Source organism: Patiria miniata, unplaced genomic scaffold (assembly GCF_015706575.1).
Source record: "Patiria miniata isolate m_02_andy unplaced genomic scaffold, ASM1570657v1 HiC_scaffold_10, whole genome shotgun sequence".
In the NCBI taxonomy this organism is placed as follows: domain Eukaryota; kingdom Metazoa; phylum Echinodermata; class Asteroidea; order Valvatida; family Asterinidae; genus Patiria; species Patiria miniata.
This window is the reverse complement of record NW_024037048.1, coordinates 10,196,336-10,216,109: the sequence shown is the minus strand read 5'-3', so window position 1 is coordinate 10,216,109 and position 19,774 is coordinate 10,196,336. Positions and strand designations below refer to the sequence as shown.

The 19,774-nt window shown below is 40.7% G+C and overlaps 1 protein-coding gene across 2 annotated transcripts in view; it reads right to left on the bottom strand.

Annotated features, from left to right (window-relative positions):
• Nucleotides 1-19,508, bottom strand: part of LOC119737642 — a 45,132-nt gene extending 25,624 nt beyond the window's left edge. Inside the window, exons 1-7 of one of the 2 annotated variants that reach the window (XM_038212122.1) lie at nucleotides 19,390-19,508; nucleotides 15,983-16,365; nucleotides 14,015-14,157; nucleotides 10,707-12,308; nucleotides 9,034-9,244; nucleotides 2,171-2,273; nucleotides 1,314-1,502 (exon numbers count right to left, since the gene is read on the bottom strand). In XM_038212122.1, coding sequence (XP_038068050.1) covers nucleotides 1,314-1,502; nucleotides 2,171-2,273; nucleotides 9,034-9,244; nucleotides 10,707-12,308; nucleotides 14,015-14,157; nucleotides 15,983-16,251 — 2,517 coding nt within the window. In that variant the 5' untranslated portion in view covers nucleotides 16,252-16,365; nucleotides 19,390-19,508. The remainder of the gene's footprint in view (nucleotides 1-1,313; nucleotides 1,503-2,170; nucleotides 2,274-9,033; nucleotides 9,245-10,706; nucleotides 12,309-14,014; nucleotides 14,158-15,982; nucleotides 16,366-19,389) is intronic. The other variant, XM_038212131.1, reaches the window with a different exon arrangement.
• Between the last annotated feature and the right edge of the window lie 266 nt (nucleotides 19,509-19,774).

Genomic DNA, 19,774 nt, shown 5'->3' with positions numbered 1-19,774 from the left:
AGCATAAGTTTACAAGCTGGCTTTGAGTAAACAACCAGTTTCGATATTTCATGCTTTGAACAAACAGACAATTTCGTTTTGTTTTTTCCTGGGGGGGGGGATTAATCCGTACTCGCAGCTGAGAAGCTAATCATGAATTGCTAAGGACGCAGCTACAACGTAGTCGAGTCGAAAGGCATTCAAAGGGGCTTTAGGCAGCCATCATACGACCGATGTCTGACCAAGAGCACAGCCAGAGATTGAAAGTGTTGATTTTTGCGGAGGGAGGAAAACCGGAGAGCCCGGAGAAAAACCCTGTGGCACAGGAGAGAACCAGCACACAACTTTATTTGTATATGACCCGAACCGGGAATCGAACCTGGATCACAGCGCGCTTGCCACCAATGCCATCCTTAGCTCCCCTACAAGTACATGTACAGCATTAGTTTCTTTCAAATTTCTGCTTGTTTGGTTTAAAGCCAATTTTTAAAGCTGTATTCAGACTGTTTTTTGTTACTATGGTAATAAAAGGACTAAACTCCCTTCCCCTAAAAAACATGTTTTGAAAGCAAAAAATTGTTCCTATTGTACCACTTGTTCAGAAAGTGGCGCAAAGTTTGACTGTAAAAACTAAAAATTGTTAGCTAAAACAGTACCCAACAAACTCTACGGTCACGTTGCATAGTCGCCATCGGCACCCACAGGTTCGTTGTTGGTTTCGCCACCTTTAACCATCGGGATCAGGTATATAGCGAGCTCCGAATTCCAGAAAATATTTTTCCCAATGTCAAAATCTTTGATAGGGTTTCAAAGTTTCGTCAGTCTGCTCAAAAAAGCAATCGTAATCTGGTATGCGAATGCGTGGTCATCTCCCATCGAATTCCGTTATCACAACTCTAGAGGGCAGTGCAGAATTGACTGGCTTCATGTCTTTAGGCCCAAAAAAAAAAGTCTTCGGTTTCTGGTATGCGCGCGCGTCGCCGTAGCCATGCGCGTCGGCAAACTCACTGGTTTGACTGGAATCCTGCTGCTGCACAATTTTAATGTGTTTTTAGATTGGGTTATGGTCAAGAATAAGCTTTATGTGGCCTCTCTGGACTCCCATATATTTTCACTAAGTTTAGTCGGGCACCATTTGCAGTCATCAGCCGACATTTGAGGCAAAAAAGTCAGGTAAAAAAAAAAAAAAAAACCGCGTCGCCGCACCACTTTTTGGACAAGCTCCATACCAGAAACCGGAGACTTTTTTTTTTGGCCTTATGTATTGTTATCCCACTAAAAATAAGAAAAAAAATGAAATTCTCAAATTTTACTAAAAAAAATTGTCCACTGACCTTTGACCTTGAGAGTGATGATGTCGAGGTTTCTGTCGACGACGAAGTCTGTCGTTCCTCTTTCTCCGATACCAGGGCAGGGTCGTTGGCAATGCTCTGTGTGTTCCGGTCCATCCCTTGTAGCGTGAACAACATATTCTTCAAGGCTTCTACCGGGCCTGGTTGGGATCCGCCCGTCAGTTTTTGGTTCTGAGAGCAAGATCAGTTTATACAGTAACGGACATTATCATCCAAATTAGACAATAAATAAATCCTTACATCCAGTTTGTGTTGCACTCTAGCTGCTGAGAAATGAATCTCTCCCTGACGAACTACGGAGGAAAAGTATTTTGTAGAAAAACCTTCACTTAGTTCACAATGCAATCTACTTGGTCTTCTAAAAAAAAAATTTCCTTTTGTGCTGCAAGTGACAATTACTACACAAAACTAGTTAGCGACATTACAAACCAACAGGTATGCCGCAGATAGAGGGCAGGGTTTTTATTTTTTGAGGGGAATTTTGGGGCAAAGCGACGATGAAAATAAAGATGGCGATCACAGCGACGCACAGTGTGTGAATCAAACCGCATTGATTCGCATTGCACCGTAAAACGTGTAAGAAAATCACATGTTCTACCTCAAGAAACTGTTCAAAATTACAAACATGATGTCATTAGAATTAAGAGAAGTCTGCTTTACATGTAGGATGATAAAAACTAAAAAGGGGCCCTACACTACATGATCGCCTCCTTAACAGCAGCCCCTAGTGTTATGTGTTGTCCCCCCCCACCTTTTGAATTGCCCCATCATCCCCATCCCCCCCCCCCCCCCACCTCGCAGACACGGATCTACGCCACTGCTCATCCTGGATAACTGACCTCGCTGGTCGATCGCAGACAATCCTCGAGGAACTGGGTCACGATGTCCTGCTGATGATGGGGCTTGTCCTGGCTGGAGTCTAGTGCCGGATTCACAGGCTTGCTGAATTAACAAAAAGAAAATAAGACATGTAAGATGTGAAAGACCAAAGATGTGTGACCGATTAAAGTTGGCCATTTGTGAAATGGACCTACGAACAAGTGAGGGTACTTGTGCAAGGAGGCCATACAATTTTAGTCTGGTTCCCTGTCCCCATTGTCATTCGGACTTCAAATATGGGGACAGGTAGCTAGCAGTGCACCTGTCTACATCAGGGCCCAATTTCACGGCGCTGCTAAGCACAAAAATTTGCTAAGCACAAAAAAAGTCTGGCTTATAAAAGCAGGTTACCGGCAAAAACTCCATGTGATATTCATGCTAAACAAACAGCAGGTGAATACTATAATCACGAGCAATATACATCACATGCAGTTTTGGCTGGTAGCCTGCTTTTATAAGCCAGACTTTCTTTGTGCTAAGCAAATTTTTGTGCTTAGCAGCGCAATGAAATTGGCCCCAGGCCTTAAGCATTCCTCCTGATGCATGCAAACAATATGCATGATGTACATGTATAGAGGTCTGATTCCCGCCTCATGAATTCAAAATCACAACATTAATGGTTGTGCGCAACCAGCCTATTGCAAAATGGCAATAGGCCGCGCCACATATTTGCAGTTTCCCAGGTATGAGCTTCCATTTTTTGCTGAATTTGAAAGTGTCTCTGGCAAATATCAATAAAGAGAGGGAAATTACTGTTCAGTATTTTAATACCTAAGCAGTTGACATGCTTGAATGTTGCCCTCATGCAGACACTGACGATTTTGCGTACTTTTTGTGGTAAGACAAGAGTGAGTTTTTTGACAATCGTGGGTTCAATCACCGTCCATGCAAAAAGCTAAGCAGCGATTCAAAATAAACAATCATGATGGGCACGCGCAGAGGTGATCCAATCAATGGCTTTAAATAGACATGTAGTCCCCATATTTTTTAGGGGGGGGGGCCGGGAAACAGTCTAATAGGAATTATGTGAACAATTTTCTGTGTTTCTAAGGGGCTGTACCCCCTGCTTCTAAAGACAATCAGGCCTAAAGACAGTTCCCTAAAAGAACCTTAAATCCTCACCATCCAAAATCATCCTCCATCCAAAATTTTAATATTGAATTAAAACTAGGCCCACATGCTCCGTTATTTTACAAGGGGATTAGATCACAATTTTGGATAAGACCACAATTTTGGATAAGACCAAAATTGCAATTGCTTTACCGTAGAGTGGATGGGTCAGAATTCTTCCAAAAATACACCCAGTTACTTTTAATCATAACATTTCATAGACAGGTATATATATGTAAAAGAGACAAAATGAAAAGACCGCACTTGTTTTCAATTGGCCATAACTCAATCCATATTTTTTGTTGTTGAAAAGCTAATGGACTTTGCGATGTAATATTAAAAAGCTGAAAAAGACGGGCACTTTAAGGGTTCAGGTTTTTTTTCGGAACACCCTGTACGTGAACTCCCAGAAAACATTACAATTTGTAACATACTTGCAGACGTTGTTTGTTTTCAAGTCGTAAATCCTTCAATTTTGTTTTACAGCCAACTGCGACAGTAAAGTTTGCTAGTCAACAGTTCAATATACTCCAGGGCGAGGATGTTGCCCTCCCCTTAGCTTGTATCCTGAATGTTTTACTCTCTCCAAAACTCAAACTGACAACGTCTAGAGACACCACTGGGACGTAACCAGTACCAGCTTCTCTGAAATATTGCTTCTTGAATGATCTGGAAGAGATTTTGAAGTTCCTGTTTCACAATTTCTGGAACCTTGGGGAGTTTGGGAGTGTTGTGTAAGCAGGTCATTGTACTGATAAGCAAACAGCCTCAGGACTGTTTTTGTTTTCATAAGTGTGCCTGGTTTGGCTCAAGTATGTACTGGGTATCTCTGGAAAATTTATTGACGTCATGAAATCCGTTATTCCTTGAAGTCATGAAATCCGTTATTCCTTGAAGTCCGGGACAAAAAAATATGTGTTGTAAACAGTAATCAGAATCTGTCAAAACAACAGGGAAGTTAATTTTCTTTGAAAATTAGATTTTAAATTGCCTTCAAAACTCAGAAGTTTTTTTGTTGACAATATTCCAAGGGGTTCGCCCGATAGTCTGAAGGTTCGATAGTCCAAAGGTTTATTGATCCGAAGGTTCGATAGTCCGAACACACAAATTTTCCATAGCAGGGGTTTCATTAGTCGGAAAATGAAATAAGGTTTGTTAATCCAAGCATTTGATATGATAGACTGAAGGTTCGTTAGTCCGAAGGTTCGATAATCAAAAGGTTCATTTACATGTATCTGAAGGTTCGATAGTCCAAATTTTCCGACGGTTCAATAGTCAGAAATGAAAACAAGGTTTAATAGTCCGAAGGTTCATTAATCCGATAGCACACTAGATTCAATAGTCCAAATTTACAATAATGTTCAAGCTGTTAATTCGGACTGTTGAACCTTATTGTCGATTTGGACAATCGAACCTTCGGATTATTGAACCTAATATTTTTTCGGTCTAATGAGCCCTTCGGATTATCGAACCTACAGACTATAGAACCTTGGGATTTTCAACCTTCGGACTAAAAAACCTTCGGACTGATGAACCTTCGGACTATCAAACCTTCGGACTATCTAACCTTCGGACTAGCGAACCTTCGGACTAATGAACCTTTCGACTATTGAACCGGGCTATCAAAGCTGGGGATAATCGACCTGTCACCATTCCAAGTGCATCATAAAAATTTGATCTGATCATATACTGAACTTTCAACCACGCTAGAGGTGTCGTGAGGCATTTTCTCGCTGTGTAATCAAAGCTTGAACGCTTAGAGGTCCTCATTATCAAAATGATTGTTGCCATGGAAACACCACAAGTCATTTTCAGGCTGTTTAGCAGATCAAATTGGGTAAACTCAGTGCCTAGGATCAGTATTTGACCGCCGTGCCGCGGGGCACAGCAGCGGCAGGGTGTCAGGGTGTGTGACGTCATGTGACCGCGTCGTGCCATAACAAACCCACAGGGGTACCGGCAGGGTGCCTGACTAAGAATCATTGTGTTTCGCCTGTCTGTCCCAGGCGTATAAAATATGTATTTCACATTTGTTTTATTGCAAACAGGGATGGTCTCAACACTTTAGTTTTCCAATTCTTGTTTCATTGAATATTTGTGAAAATTAGGATTAAATAACTAGTGACAAAAACTAATTAAGACCAAAAAAATACCTCCGCTTCCGATTACATGACATTCGAAAATAGGGTAAGTAGGGCCAAAAAAAAAAAGTCTCTGGTTTCTGGTATGCGCGCGCGTCGCCGTAGCCCTGCACGTCGGCAAAATGAAACAGTTTTTTTTTCAATAAAACATGATGTCTCAAAACCGCCAAACTCACTGGTTTGACTGGAATTCTGCTGCAGCACAGTTTTAACGTGTTTTTAGATGGGGGTATGATTGAGAATAAGCTTTATGTGGCCTCTCTGGACTCCTGTACATTTTGCACTAAGTTTAGTCGGGCACCATTTGCAGTCATCAGCCAACATTTGAAGCAAAAAAGTCAGGTAAAAAAAAAAAAAAAAGCCGCGTCGCCGCACCACATTTTGGGCAAGCTCCATACCAGAAACCGTAGACTTTTTTGGGGGGGCCTAGGTAGGGCATTTTTTTTTGGCCAATTTTTTTTTTTACGATCATATGGAGGCGTCTGTGTGTAGTCAAGAGTAAAAGGTAGTAATTGATGGTTTTGGGTGCTTTTTCTCATTTTTCCCATAATAAAATTAGGGTAGGGGCTGTCAGAATAGGGTAGGTAGGGAAACCGGAAGCAGAACTATTTTTTTTTATTTTGGCCTTATCTTCTTTTTTTTTAATTACTGAGAACACCAATTTGCCTCTTCCACCAACTTTTTTATTTATTATTATATCACATTAAATTCTTTTGCATAAAGGGAATATACCGGTACAACATTTGCTTTTGCTGTAATTTTCAGAAATTGATGGATTTTGGGGGGTTGGTATTTTATAGCAAATATTGTTACACTGACTTTTTTGAAGTTATGTGTTCGTAGATGCTGGAAAACCGAGAAAAGAATATTGTTTCTGTAGTCTGGTTCCCTGACCCCACTTAAGATGAAACAGAGCAATTTATAGACGTCGGGGGGGATTGTAAGGTCAGGGAACCAGTCTAGCTGGCTTGTACACGTTCATACATGTAGGTGTGTAATCGATTGCAAACAAAATGCAGACTAACTAAATATGGTAAATTTGGGGCAGTATTTGAAGAAAAAAAAATAGCCAGTTTTCTACATGGCTGGTCGGCCGACCAGCTTTGGAAATTGATACAAAAATACCACTTTTCTTGAAAATAACAGCACACAAGGTGCCATGATTTTACAGGATGCTTTGGACTGTCAGTCACTAACAGTCCAGCAAGGTATTTCATAATAATTTGGTAGTTTTATGTTTTGATGTTTGCAAATGTTGTATAATCCTTTCACTTGCATAGTCTCCCTATGGGTAAAACCATATTTGTGACCCGCTCTGCAAAAATGAGTCTGATGTCGCATAATTTGAATTCAAGCTTTTGCCATTATGAAATGGAAACAGTAAAATTTTGCTCAAAATTTGGATTTTTTGTTTTTGTTTTATTTTGGTTGTTTGATAGTTTTAGTTCAAATATCTTACACAAAAATGTAAATATTGTAAGAAAAAGAAGAACAAAATATGAATCTTTGGTGCTTTTCTTAGTTACAGTGTATTCGTCATTTTTCAAAGCCCTTTTTCTCCATTGAGACACTTCTAGCTTTGCAAAAACTTTACAGAATGAAACAAGCACAACAATGCAACCAAATGTCCTAGAGAGGTCCATGATATACCAAATGAAAGCTTATTTCATTCCCATTTTATTTATGTAGTTAACTCAAAATGTCAGTTTTGCCACAACAGACTCATTTTTGCGGAGCGGGTCACATTTTTCCTTCAATACAAGGATTGGAATGTTTAAGCAACGTTAAATTTGTTTAAATTTTTTACAGGGTGATATTTTGACAAATATTTCATTTCTTGGTAATTACTTCTTTAACTGTACACATTTCCCACAAAACGGGTTATTTTAATCTTCACAGGAGTCTGTGTAGACTTTAAAGAAAGCCAAAATATTTGAAAATTGCAAATGATCCCCACTTTCCAGCTATGCAAGGCGTTTGACCAACAACTGAGGGCAGTATTCAACTTCAGTAGATAACACTAAATAGCTTTCGGCAACAGAGGGCGGTACACAACTTTAACAGTGTTCATGGCAAAGTCATCAAAACACAAGCAATCAATGCAGAAAAGCAGTAATAGTTTTACCAAAAAGTACAACATTCTGGCAGGGGATTGACAAAAACAAAGTTTGGCAAATCAAAAAACTTAATGAAAATATATGAATAATCAACCCTAACGGTTCTTGTCCCAATTTTGTTATACATGTAGGTATCGTAGAGCAGATCATTTGCAGCTATCCAAAAAGTAACTGGCCAAAATTATTGTTAAAAAGCATACTTCGTTTTACATAGTAATGGCACTAAACTCCCTGTGAAATAATTCTTTCTGGCAAGCTGTCATTTTAAAGAAAACAATAAAAGAAGATCATTTCTGAAGATGAGTCAAGTGAAGCATTTTTGGAAATTTCCATTAGTAGTTGGTTTGTAATTGGGCGAATCCGTGAATGGGTGCGCGCAAGCATTGATACGACGCTAACACACACGCTGTTTCCTATTATTCGGCGGTTCAATGCGCGACATCGCGTATAGTCGTGTTCCCTAACGTGGCGCACTTCGAAGCTTACCCGACTTTCCTCGTGAAGTGTTGCGAAACTTCTTTGTTGACAAACCTCAAATTCATGTAGTAAAATACTGGTACTTTCACCTTATTAATGCTTGCTAGTTAACCTCTGTGAACAATTTCAGTTTCGTAAAATTTAATCCGAAATTCAAATACGGTGGCATCAGGAAATTGGGCACAAATTGGCGGAGTGTCCCCTAACGTGGCGCACTTGAATAAGTCTCGGAAAATTCCAAATTAACACTTTCTGTAAACTTGATAAATTCTGTTGAATAATAATTATCTCTACTTACATACCCAGCCAGATGTTTGTCAGAAAATTATTTTCTTATTTTTCAGGGCATTTTCAAAGGGTTCACTTTGCACTTGAAAATAAAATCGGAAAATCACGCCAAAATAAATTTTTCTTGTAACTTTTTTTACGAGTAAATAAACTTGCGATTTATGAACAGGAGTGTTTAGAACTTGATGAAATTTCACTTTCTGTGAAATTTCAGTTCAAACTTTTGCTCTAGCTAAGCGCTACAGGCGAAAAATCAAAGTGCGCCACGTTGGGGGCCGCGCCACGTTAGGGTACATCAACAATAGCTGCAATCGGCTGAATGAGAACTTGTTAAAGACGTTTATTTCGGCTGCAGTTCAAAATGACTCGGCAACTTTTGAATTAAAATCGAGATCCCAGAATATTGTTTTCTTGGAATATACAGCATTCACTGAGCTGAACCTTCATCAGGTTAGTTGTTAAGCAACAGTCTTTAGATTTTGTTGCTTCAAACGAAACAAATGTACAAATGACAAACGACCAACTCTACCTTTAATTAATGTGCCACTTGGTCAATGCATGCAGTGAAAGATTTTGGTGAATTTAAGGAAAATGGCACATGGAGCTAGGGTTTGTTTCCAAATTTGGCAGAGTTTGAGGTTGCAAATACATTTTCAGATCAAACATTTTCAAAAAGACTTTTCTACTCACTATGTTGGTAAGTTCCTTTCCCACGGCCGATCCCCATCCAAGATTTCCTCCGTGAGTAAGCTGTTGTCATGGCGATCCGCATCCTCCCGACGATCAGATTCCTCAAAATGATGACGAGTCGAGGAGGGATTGGGTTTGCCCCTAGATGCCCTGGCTGCATCCAGGACTTTCTCAGCTCTCTCTAGTAAGGCATCTTCTCTCTCTCTATCAACTGAAAAATTAACCCGACAAATGAAAAATTAAAAGCGTTAACCAGTCTCACATTTCAAGAACCAACAGTTCCATCAAGATACCCTCCTATGCAAACATACCTTCTGTGCCAAGTTGTCCTTTCAGTCAAAATCGTTCAAGTGACTGTTTTCAACAGTTAAGAGCTCCCAGCCTACATAAACAGGATTGACTGGCTGTGACTGTTTATGTAACTTGACACAGCTATGCTATGACTGTGGGTGGTTGATAAGCCAGCTGTACCCACAACGGCGAACGTGTAGTGTAGGGCCCCTGTTTAGTTTCGATAAAATTAGAGTCAAGGGTTTCTTTTATTACGCAAAAATGACCTTTTCAACCTAGAGCAGTTTTCTCTCAATATAATGGTACCTTTTTTTGTAATTTTTAAACAGTTTCTTGGGGTAGAAATTACGTTTTTCCTACGCGGTTTTTTGGTTGGTGCCGTGCGATTCAGCGTGCCTTACACGTTCACGGTACATCGTGCGGTGATCGCCATCTTTATTCTCGTGTTGCATTTTGTCATTGTCATCGTCATTTTACCCCCAAATTTCCCTCAAAAATTCAAAACCCTGCCCTTTATCTATGACATACCTGTATGTTCTTAATGTCGCCAACTAGTTTGGCAGGTCAAATAATTTAAAAGTGGATTTTGTTCCCTTATAGGAACCGGGCCCGTAGATACACGATCGCCCCCACAATGTGCCTGCATTTTCTGTTGACTGAATTTGACCAGTCACAGTGCTTGCTAGAAATATGATCTGACTGTTGGTGACTAGCCTGTATGAAAGGCAGGGCAGGGGAAGTGGATTGATTTTTTGACTGTCTGTGACTGTTTAAATAGCAGGAGTTAACATGCTAATAAAAGCTCAGCATCTCAACGAGATTAGACCCTGGTCTAATATTTTTTAAAGAGGTTGTGGAATGCTCGAAGGCATTTCCGTCATTTTTCGGGTATATGTAGCCTAAGGTGTGATGAAATAAAAACGACTATTGTTTCTGTCATAAAATGAGTACAAAAGGTACTTTTGAGAGCTGTTTTTCAAGTCCTGTCATGCCTGTTTCGACCCGAACGTGCAATTTGTGTAAAAGTCATCGTTGCGGGCAGCAAACAAAACACAGTAAATCGTGATGTAATAAACAGGACTCCCGATGCAGAGTAGCATAAACGAGTCCTGTTTATTACGTCACGATTTACTGTGTTTTGTTTGCTGCCCGCAATGACGACTTTTACACGAATTGCACGTTTGGGTCGAAACAGGACCTGAAAAATAGCTCTCAAAAGTACCCTTTGTACTCATTTCATGACAGAAACAATAGTCGTTATTATTTCATCACACCTTAGGCTACATATACCCAAAAAATAACGGAAATGTTTTCGAGCATTCCACAACCTCTTTAACTAGGTATGCATTTAAGAAATAAGCAACATACAAGAGAAATCATACCGTCATCAATAGTTCTCTCCATCTTTCTAGTTAATGTGTCCACACTATAGCCACCGTCGCTACGGGATGTCAATCCTTTGTTAGCATACCCATTCACTGATCGTCTGGCAAAAGTTGGGTCCAAATCAACACTGTGCTTCGGTGTACTGGACAACAAATCGATTGCATCTCCTCGAGCGGAACTTGCTTCGTGCTGGAAAAGTTCTCTTGCTGCACCAAGACTTCTCTTAGATGCTAAGCGGTCGTCGTACCCTGCTCTGTGATGTCTGGAGTTTGAGTGCGAATACTTGTTGGAGAATGCGTTTGCTGAATACTGCCCTCTAGAGGTGCGTTGTGGCAAGTGGAAAACTTTACCGGTAGGGGATGCTGAAATCAGATCATCCGTAGTGTAGCTGTATGTCTTCTTTGGTTTGGCATTCTCTGAGAATTTGACAGTTCTGCTTGAGGTTGGACTTCTCTTAGAATCGTCTGGAAGTCTCTCCTTTTCAAGACTTCTTAAGATATGTTCTGAGTAGTCAAAATCTCTGACAGTCAGCCCAGGTGGTTGGCTTGTCGCTGTAACATCATGGAAGACGGCACTTGTTATGAGATCACTTGCAGAGTTGGATCTTCTAAGAGGGTCTCTGTTCTGAGTTGACAGCCTTCCACGGCCTAGTGTGTGAGTTGCTAGATATTCAGGATGCTTTGCGGTAGTATTAGAGCCGTGGATCCCACTTGTGAAGGTAGAGTTGAGGTCTTGAATCCAGCTGGGTGGTGGTCTGCCACCGTCTCTTTGCTCTTGTGTCTTGGAGTTGACACGGCTGCCGATTCCAGATGCTTCCAGGTCTTGGATCCAGCTTGGCGGAGCCCTGCCGCCAGCATGGACCCTGGAAGGAAGGCTTGTCAACTGAGATGCATCAAGCTCTTGGATCCAACTAGGAGGAGCCCTACCACCAGGATGGGGCCCGGAGATCAGGCCACTTATGCCTGACCCCTCCAAATCCTGAATCCAACTTGGTGGAGGTCTGCGACCATCCGTCTGGAGATTTTGTCTCCGAAGTGGGTTGCTCTCGTCTCCAGGACCACCTCCTGACAAATTCTGATCTTGTAAGCCTGGAACCACTCCCACACCAGATCCATCTTTGACAGGACTCCTCCTTATCTGCAAATTTGTCAGATTTTCAAATTTAGGACTACGTCCCGAGTTGTTCACAAGGTGACCTTTTCTGCCAACAGAGGGTACAGAGCTCGTAACTAGTTTCTTAACAGGTGATATATCTGAGGGAAACAGAGGAACATGACCCGGCTTCAACCTGGAGCTAGCTTCAGTCTGTGACCTCCCTGCTGCCAAACCTTGTCGTCTGGAACTCTGCATCCTCCTTTCCTCAAGTCTACAGTTCTCAATCCTTCTTAAAGCTTCCGTTTTGAGTGACTGACTCCCTCTTGGGATGAAGTCCTTGGGTCGTGGAGGCGGGGGATGTTGGATGGGAGGATAAGGAGGGGCAAGAAGGAGGGCATCAGTTGAGACGCTGACTTCACTCTCCATCTCGGTGACGACCGAGCTGCCAGGAAGAGGTGAAAGGTCAGAGGTTAGGTGGCGGGTCGACTCAATCAGGCTTTGTGCTGAGAAAGAAACAAAATATGAAATAAATTCATAGTTCATAACAAAGATCGAGCATGAAAGTTTGTTTCCTGTCCCACTATTATATCAATTGATACGAGCTCTGTAACTAAAGTCTCAAAAAAGGCATCTTTTATTTAATTCATAAAAAAAAGATGCATTCCCAGAGCTATTTTCAAGTTTTACCTCGAAAAATTGATTTTTTTTTTTTTCAATTGCAATTTTCTTAGCAGTATCTAAAATTTATTCACTTTTAAACGAGGCATTGAACCAAAAAATCCACTGATGTTTATTTATTGAATTATTTCTTTCTTCACAAAATTCCAATTATTGACTGCCAGACAATAATTGGGCTCTCACATGGTGGGTCATTTGTGCACAAAATGAAAGCCCTGTTTCAGAGGGTTGCAGATGCCCAAAATTGGAATAAAGTAGATTATTCCGATTGGAAATTCCTTAGGACTCAAATCAAATTTTGAAGAGCTTTGGGTATACATTTTCAACACAGGTGGAAGGCAGATAATGGTCTGTATTATCTTTTACTTGAAAATTCCAGAATCTTTAGAAAACAGTGTCTAAGTCTTGCTTAAAGGGAATATACATACAACATTTGCAAACACTAAAAAACAAAACTACAAAATTATTTTGAACTACCTCACTGGACTGTTAGTGAATGACAGTCTAAAGCATCCTTTAAAATCATGGCACCTGGTGTGCTATCATTTTCAAGATAAGTGGTATTTTTGTATCAATTTCCAACGCTGGTCAGCCAACCAGCGTTGGAAAAAACTGGCTTTTTCAAATACTGCCCCCAATTTACCATATTTAGTTAGTCCGCATTTTATTTACAATCGATTGCACACCTATGAATGGGTACAAGCCAGCTAGACTGGTTCCCTGACCTTACAATTCCTGACGTCTATAAATGCTCTGTTTCATCTTAAGGGGGTCAGGGAACCAGACTACAAGAACATGATTGTTTGTCTTGGTTTTTCCAGCATCTACGAACACAAAACTTCAAACAAGTCAGTGTAACAATATTTGCTATAAACTAGTAACCCCCCAAATCTATCCATTTCTGAAAATTACAACAAAAGCAAATGTTGTATATTTCTTTAATGTCATATGCCTGCACAATTTCCTTCAGAGAAAATGCCACTGTTGTCACAAAGTGCACATGACTACTTTTCAACTACATGTGCAAAAGCCTGTTTCGTCTATAAAGAATGCACGTGCGTTGTCGGTGTGTGTAGAGGGGAACGTCCAGCAATAGTTTTGTTTGGCGTTTTTAATGCTTACAGCATAGTGTTGCACACGGGGTCCGCTCATAAGTCCGATGCCTCATCGGTCTGAAGCCTCATAAGTTCAAAATTTCAGACTTATGAGGCGTCGGACTTATGAGGCGTCGGACTTATGAGACAAACAATTTATTTATTCCGCCTCATAGTTTCGACGCCACACAAGTCCGACGCCTCATAGCTCCGACACCTCATAAGGTAAAACAGCATTTGTCCATTGTCAAACTTATGAGGCGTCGGACTTATGAGGCGTCAGACCTATGAGATGGAATTTAAGCCTCATGATCATAGGTCCGAAATTTCAGACTTATGAGGCGTCGGACCTATGAGACGTCGGACTTATGCTTCCGCCCCATGCACTATAATATATAATATCTTTTGAAAAGTTTTATTTTAGGAGCACTCAATACCTTTTTCTCTTTCCAGATCTGCTTGTACCATCTCACTATAAGATTCGTCTAACAGCTTCTTAGAGACATATCGGCGCCACTCTGCCCTGGTATCCCGCACACCGGTGTCCAAGCTGCGATCAACTGTCCGCAGCAGAACTGACCTAAAAATTAATTTCATATCAAAAAGAGAGACCTGTTAAATTTAAAGGGACATTAGTCAATTTGGCTATAAACGCGTTTTTAAACAAAATGATGTTAACCCTAACTCCCTAGGCCTTTTTGCTAGGATGTAGCCTCAATCCTGCAAAATCCTCCAATTGGCCTCATAGGAAGCCTCAATCCTGCAAAATCCTCCAATTGGCCTCATGGAAAAATAGCATAAAGCCTCAATCCTGCAAATTCCTCCGTTTTTTCTTGAATATGGTCCATGGAAGGGTGACCACTGCCTGAATCCTGCAAAATCCTCCAGCTATGACTGTCAATAGGCTGAGGCAGAGGCAGTGACATCCTGGAGCAGTGCGGAGGATGTCAAGTATAATCAAGGACTAAATTTATGCACGGCTCAGCATAAACAACACAAGGTCCGGCCCAAGACCTTGACACAGTGCGTACTCCGAAATCAGCAAAGCACTTTGGCCATGTAACCTCAATCCTGCAAATTCCTCCAATTTGCAAAAAGGATTTGGAGGGTTCAGGGCGGTTAGGGTTAATTGGAAAGAGCATTTAAAAGTAGGATATAAACATCCAGACAATAATTATCCTTTAAAAACTGGGCATTGTTGTGTTATTCTTGCGAGAACGAATTTCGGGGGTCAAAATTTTGACTTTCAAAAATCGAGCTGTTGGGTGCTAGTCGTGAATCCTATTGCACATGTTCCACCAGTGTATCGCATTCTGCAGATATGCGAGAAACAACATTTGTGTATTGGTGCTGTGTGCATTATGTGACACACACACAACGTGTGCTGTACACTGAATGGGCACAGCTGGAAATACGTATACAGGGGTTTACTGGACACCACATGACACTAGGGGGCGCTGTTCATGATACAGATGTACATCTTATGTATACTTACGCCTCTTAATCTTACATCAAAACGGCGCATGTAAAGCTTTTGATCTTATTTTCCCTTTTTCAGTACTATTAACTACATTTTGATTGTTAAGAAGTTCCAAAATTACCTTAAAATCCGCCTTGTTTTGGTTTCTCAACACGAAAAGTGGTAGGCATGATCCAATGCTCCAACCTCCCTAGTCAAAAAGTGGGGGGATATATACCCCATCCCCCCCCCCCCCCCCCCCCCCCCCCCCCCCCCCCCCCCCCCCCCCCGGATCTACAGGAACAGTGCCACATGAGGTTAGTTTCCTTTCAACCAGACATTTGAAATAGGTTAAAGGGAATATACATCATTTGCTTTTGCTGTAATTTTCAGAAATGGATGGAATTGGGGGTTTGGAAATATATAGCAAATATAGTTACACTGACTTTTTTGAGGTTTTGGGTTCAAAAATGCTATAAAAACCAAGAAAAACAATTATTTTCCTGTAGTCTGGTTCCCCGACTCCATGTAAGAAGAAACACAAAATACATTGGGGAATTGTAAGGTCAGGGAACCAGTCTAGCTGGCTTGTACCCGTTCATAGGTGTGTAATCAATTGCAAACAAGTGCAATGGTCAATTGGGGCCAGTATTTGAAAAAAAGCCAGTTTTTTCCAACGCTGGTCAGCTGACCAGCGTTGGAAATTGATACAAAAATACCACTTTTCTTGAAAATGACAGTATACCAGGTGCCATGATTTTACAGGATGCTTTACACTGTCATTCACTAACAGTCCAGCAAGGTATTTCAAAATGATTTGGTAGTTTTATTTTTTGATGTTTGCAAATGTTGTATTTTCCCTTTAAGCAAACAATCCAAAACAACATTTTTTCGGGGATTTCAGGCGGTAACGCCCCTTTAATGTCTGTCTTTATTTCTCTTTTACCTTGGAGTCAAGAGATCTTCCACCGTCCGATGGTACGTCTTGCTGGGCGGATGAGCGCCCTCGAAGTCACTGATGTAAGCAGCGAGTGCAGCAGAGGCCGACGGATACTGCGTACTCTTGTACGTCATGATCGAGGAACGGCCGCTTAGACTCTGGGTGCTGTGCAAGGTATCATTCAGACCGGACTGCGACAAAAACGTCGAGTTGTGAAGGGAAAGACTCCGGGGAGATTTTCTTGATGCAGTGGGTGACGGCTGGTTGTAGGCCATTCTTTAGGTTGGTGTTTGGATTCTGTGTTGCGTCCTGTGTTGTTGAAGTTGGAGACACTTCTTTGTTGTTCTTCTTGAAGACATGGTTGACTGAGATTCATCTACGCCTCATTTCTGTCGGGAAAAATACAAAAGAGCGAAACAAACATCAGCGATTGTTCACTTACAATAGACAAATATTAGCAGAAAATATCATTATTTAAGAATTAACCCTAACTCCCTAGCATGATTTACTAGGAACCATACCCATCCTGGCAAATCCAACACCATATGGGAAACTGCACACACATATTTCTGACTTTGATTCTGGAGGTGTGCCAACTCAATGTAAAAGACTGTCAGTTTAGGGGTACTGTACCCATCCTGACAGATTCCAACAAAACATGCTGTTGGGGTTTGATGGGTTGAGTTCTGAAAATGTTGTCACAAATCATGCTACAATCAAATCCATTGTAGGTATTTTCAGTTGGCAGTTTCAGTGGCATTTTACTAACACTGCAAAACAATGTCAATTAAATATCAAATCAATGGAAGGTATGAATATCCATTATACCTTCAAAATAAATTAGCATGACATGCTTCCTGACAAGATTGCAGGTAGCAGTCCTATTCTCCAAGACTCAACATGTCAACTGCAAGTTGGTGACAGTGAAACAAAGAATTTGAAAGGGAAAATACGGTTAACTTAGAATCATACAATTTCGTCCTTGTAGCAGACTCAGAAATCCGACATGAAAACAATATACACAAACTAAACGATGCCAAGCTTAAGAACAACGTGTACAAGCGAAATACAATGAATTGTTAGTGTTGGAGGTCAACATTTGATAGTAAGAGGAAATAAACATTATGCTCCCATTTCATCGAGTTTAGCTTGTATCTTGTTACTGTTTTAGACCTACTTTCCTTCCTCCATGCTTGTACAAAAAAGTTGTAGTAGGGGCCAAGGCCGTAGTTGTAAACATTTTTTTGGAAGGATTCCCGGGTCATTCCGTGTCAAATCACCCAATGGGTTAAACCCCACCACCTTCAAATTTGCTTATATTTAGTTTATGGGGTAATTTAGGCTGAAAAAACTGAAACTTTAAGTTTTAGCGCCATCGGACAAACGGTTTTCGAGCTACCGCCATCCATTTTTTTGAAAATTTGTCAAAATGGGCGTGGCCACCAATTTTCAAATGACCACATCTCCATAACGTGTGGGCCAAATTTGTTGATCTTGGTTGCTTTGGAAAGGTAACATCATAAGGAATCCAAATTTACCATTACTTTTCATGTCAGAGTAATTTGAAGTATGATGACCTTTTGAACTTTATTTGAACTTGAATTTGACCTTGTGGATCATGTGACCTTAAGACGAACTTCAATGAAAATTATACCCCACCATGTTTTCTACAAAATATCCAAAAATTGGGGGTATAATATTTTTTGTTTGGTTTCTAGCTTATGTCAAAGTTGGCATACGTGTTGCAAATGTGATATCCTTATACATGTACACTTTTCAGGGACTTGTACACTGCAGAGACAAAAGAACCCCTACTTTAAATCCACTAGTACACTTTTTTCAATTAATTTTCACGCGCCAAAAGTTGCATCCTTTATGGTTATTCCCTCCACTTTCCCTCCTCTACTCTCACCCTTTCCTTTCCTTTATTCCTATTAACCCCCTAGGCCCTTGTTGCTTACAACCATCCTCAATCCTCCAAAATCCTCAAAAAATTTTCAACTCCGCCTAAATTTTTCAAAATTGTCAGACAGTCCTGCCTCAAAATGCATTCATCGTCAATCCTCCAAAATCCTCCTCATCCCAAAACTTTGCACTCGTGTTTAAATGAAGGATAACCAACGCCAAATCCTTCAAGATCATCAGACAGTCCTGCCTCAAAATGCATTCATCCTCAATCCTCCAAAATCCTCTTGTGCTTCATTCACCATTCATCCTCAATCCTCCAAAATCCTCATGTGCTTCAATCACCATTCATCCTCCATCCTCCAGAATCCTCATTTGATTCAATCACCATTCATCCTCAATCCTCTAGAATCCTCCAAAACCGCCAGGAGGATTATGGAGGAGTGAGGTGGGTTAGGGTTCAGTCACTTACTTCATCGAGATTCGAACCTCGGACACTTGCTTGTAAGACAAGACTTTTACCACTTTACCACGTACACGATCGCATTGCAATGATAGATCTTTGGACGCATTTGAAGTATTCATTGAAATAAACTAAATAGGCCTATTCATGTAAAAATGAATATTCATAATGACGTATTGCACTATCATTGGCTGGCTCATACGTTGTCATGGTTGTCGATTTCATGCGTAAAACGTACCCCTGTCTCCCATCAATTTTGACCGGCTGCTTCAACTTAGTTCTGCACGACGTGTGCATCCAAAATGTGCTCTAAAAACATGTTTTTCCTAAAAAAAATTCGCATTGCCGAGGCTTCGTGGTCCCCTTTTGTCGGAAATCACAAGGTGAGGTGAAAATTGATATGTTTGGCGGCAGGTAAAGTGGTGATCCAGTATGAAATTTTTTCGCCTCCGTATTAATTAAACACAAGAACAATATAAATAATGGTCGGATTTTAAAAACGCAGTGGCTATTGTTACGGCAGCCGTAACGCATTTCCCATTTTCTATCGTTACGGTAGACTGCAACCTGGCAACTTTTATAAAAAAACATGACAAGAAAATATAAAATTAGAAGGAAAAAAGTGAATTTGAACTTTATGAAATTCAGACTTTATTTCCCTTTTAAAAAAAATCCTCCAAAGCCTCAGGTTAGAAAAGGAAAACAATTCGAGTGCAAAACTGAGATTCGAACCCGCAACCTCGCGGTGCAAAATCCTACCCTCTATCGGCTGAGCTGGCGCACTGCTCGATAAAATGTGTGGAAACAAATAATTATATACCTGCGTGCGTATCAAAAAAATATCGTAGAGGGCGCTAAACAACGAGTGCCGTAACGATAGCCACTTCGTTTTAAAAATCCCCCCCCCCCCCCCCAAAAAAAATTGCCTTTGGCTATGCTACATTTATGCTGTTTATTTTAGTGTTTAAATATCTGAGGCTGTATTAAGTCTTTAATCCTAGGCATATATGCAATGGCTGATATTTAGGGCTTTTATTTTACATACCTACCAACATCTGAGTCTGAAAAAGCAGCAGATAAAGACCATTTTAGGCACAGCTTCAGGGACATATCTACCAAAGCAATGCCTGTTTTGTTGCAATATACAGCGCCCCCAATTGTTTATAAAAACAACGCCCTCTATTGACACTGCTCACCGCTCGCCGACTTCTGTCCATTCGCGATGAAAACAAAGTTTTTGTGATCACGAAAACTCAAGAAAAACACATTGTATTTAAAGTGGTATTGCGTCCAATATTTGGCCATGATATTTGACACATGAATCTCAAATATTGACAGGAACCGTGAAAGAATGACATGAACATAATTTAAGCAAATTGCAGTGTTACACTGTAAGGACGCGCTACTGACATAAACACTGCTCACCGCGC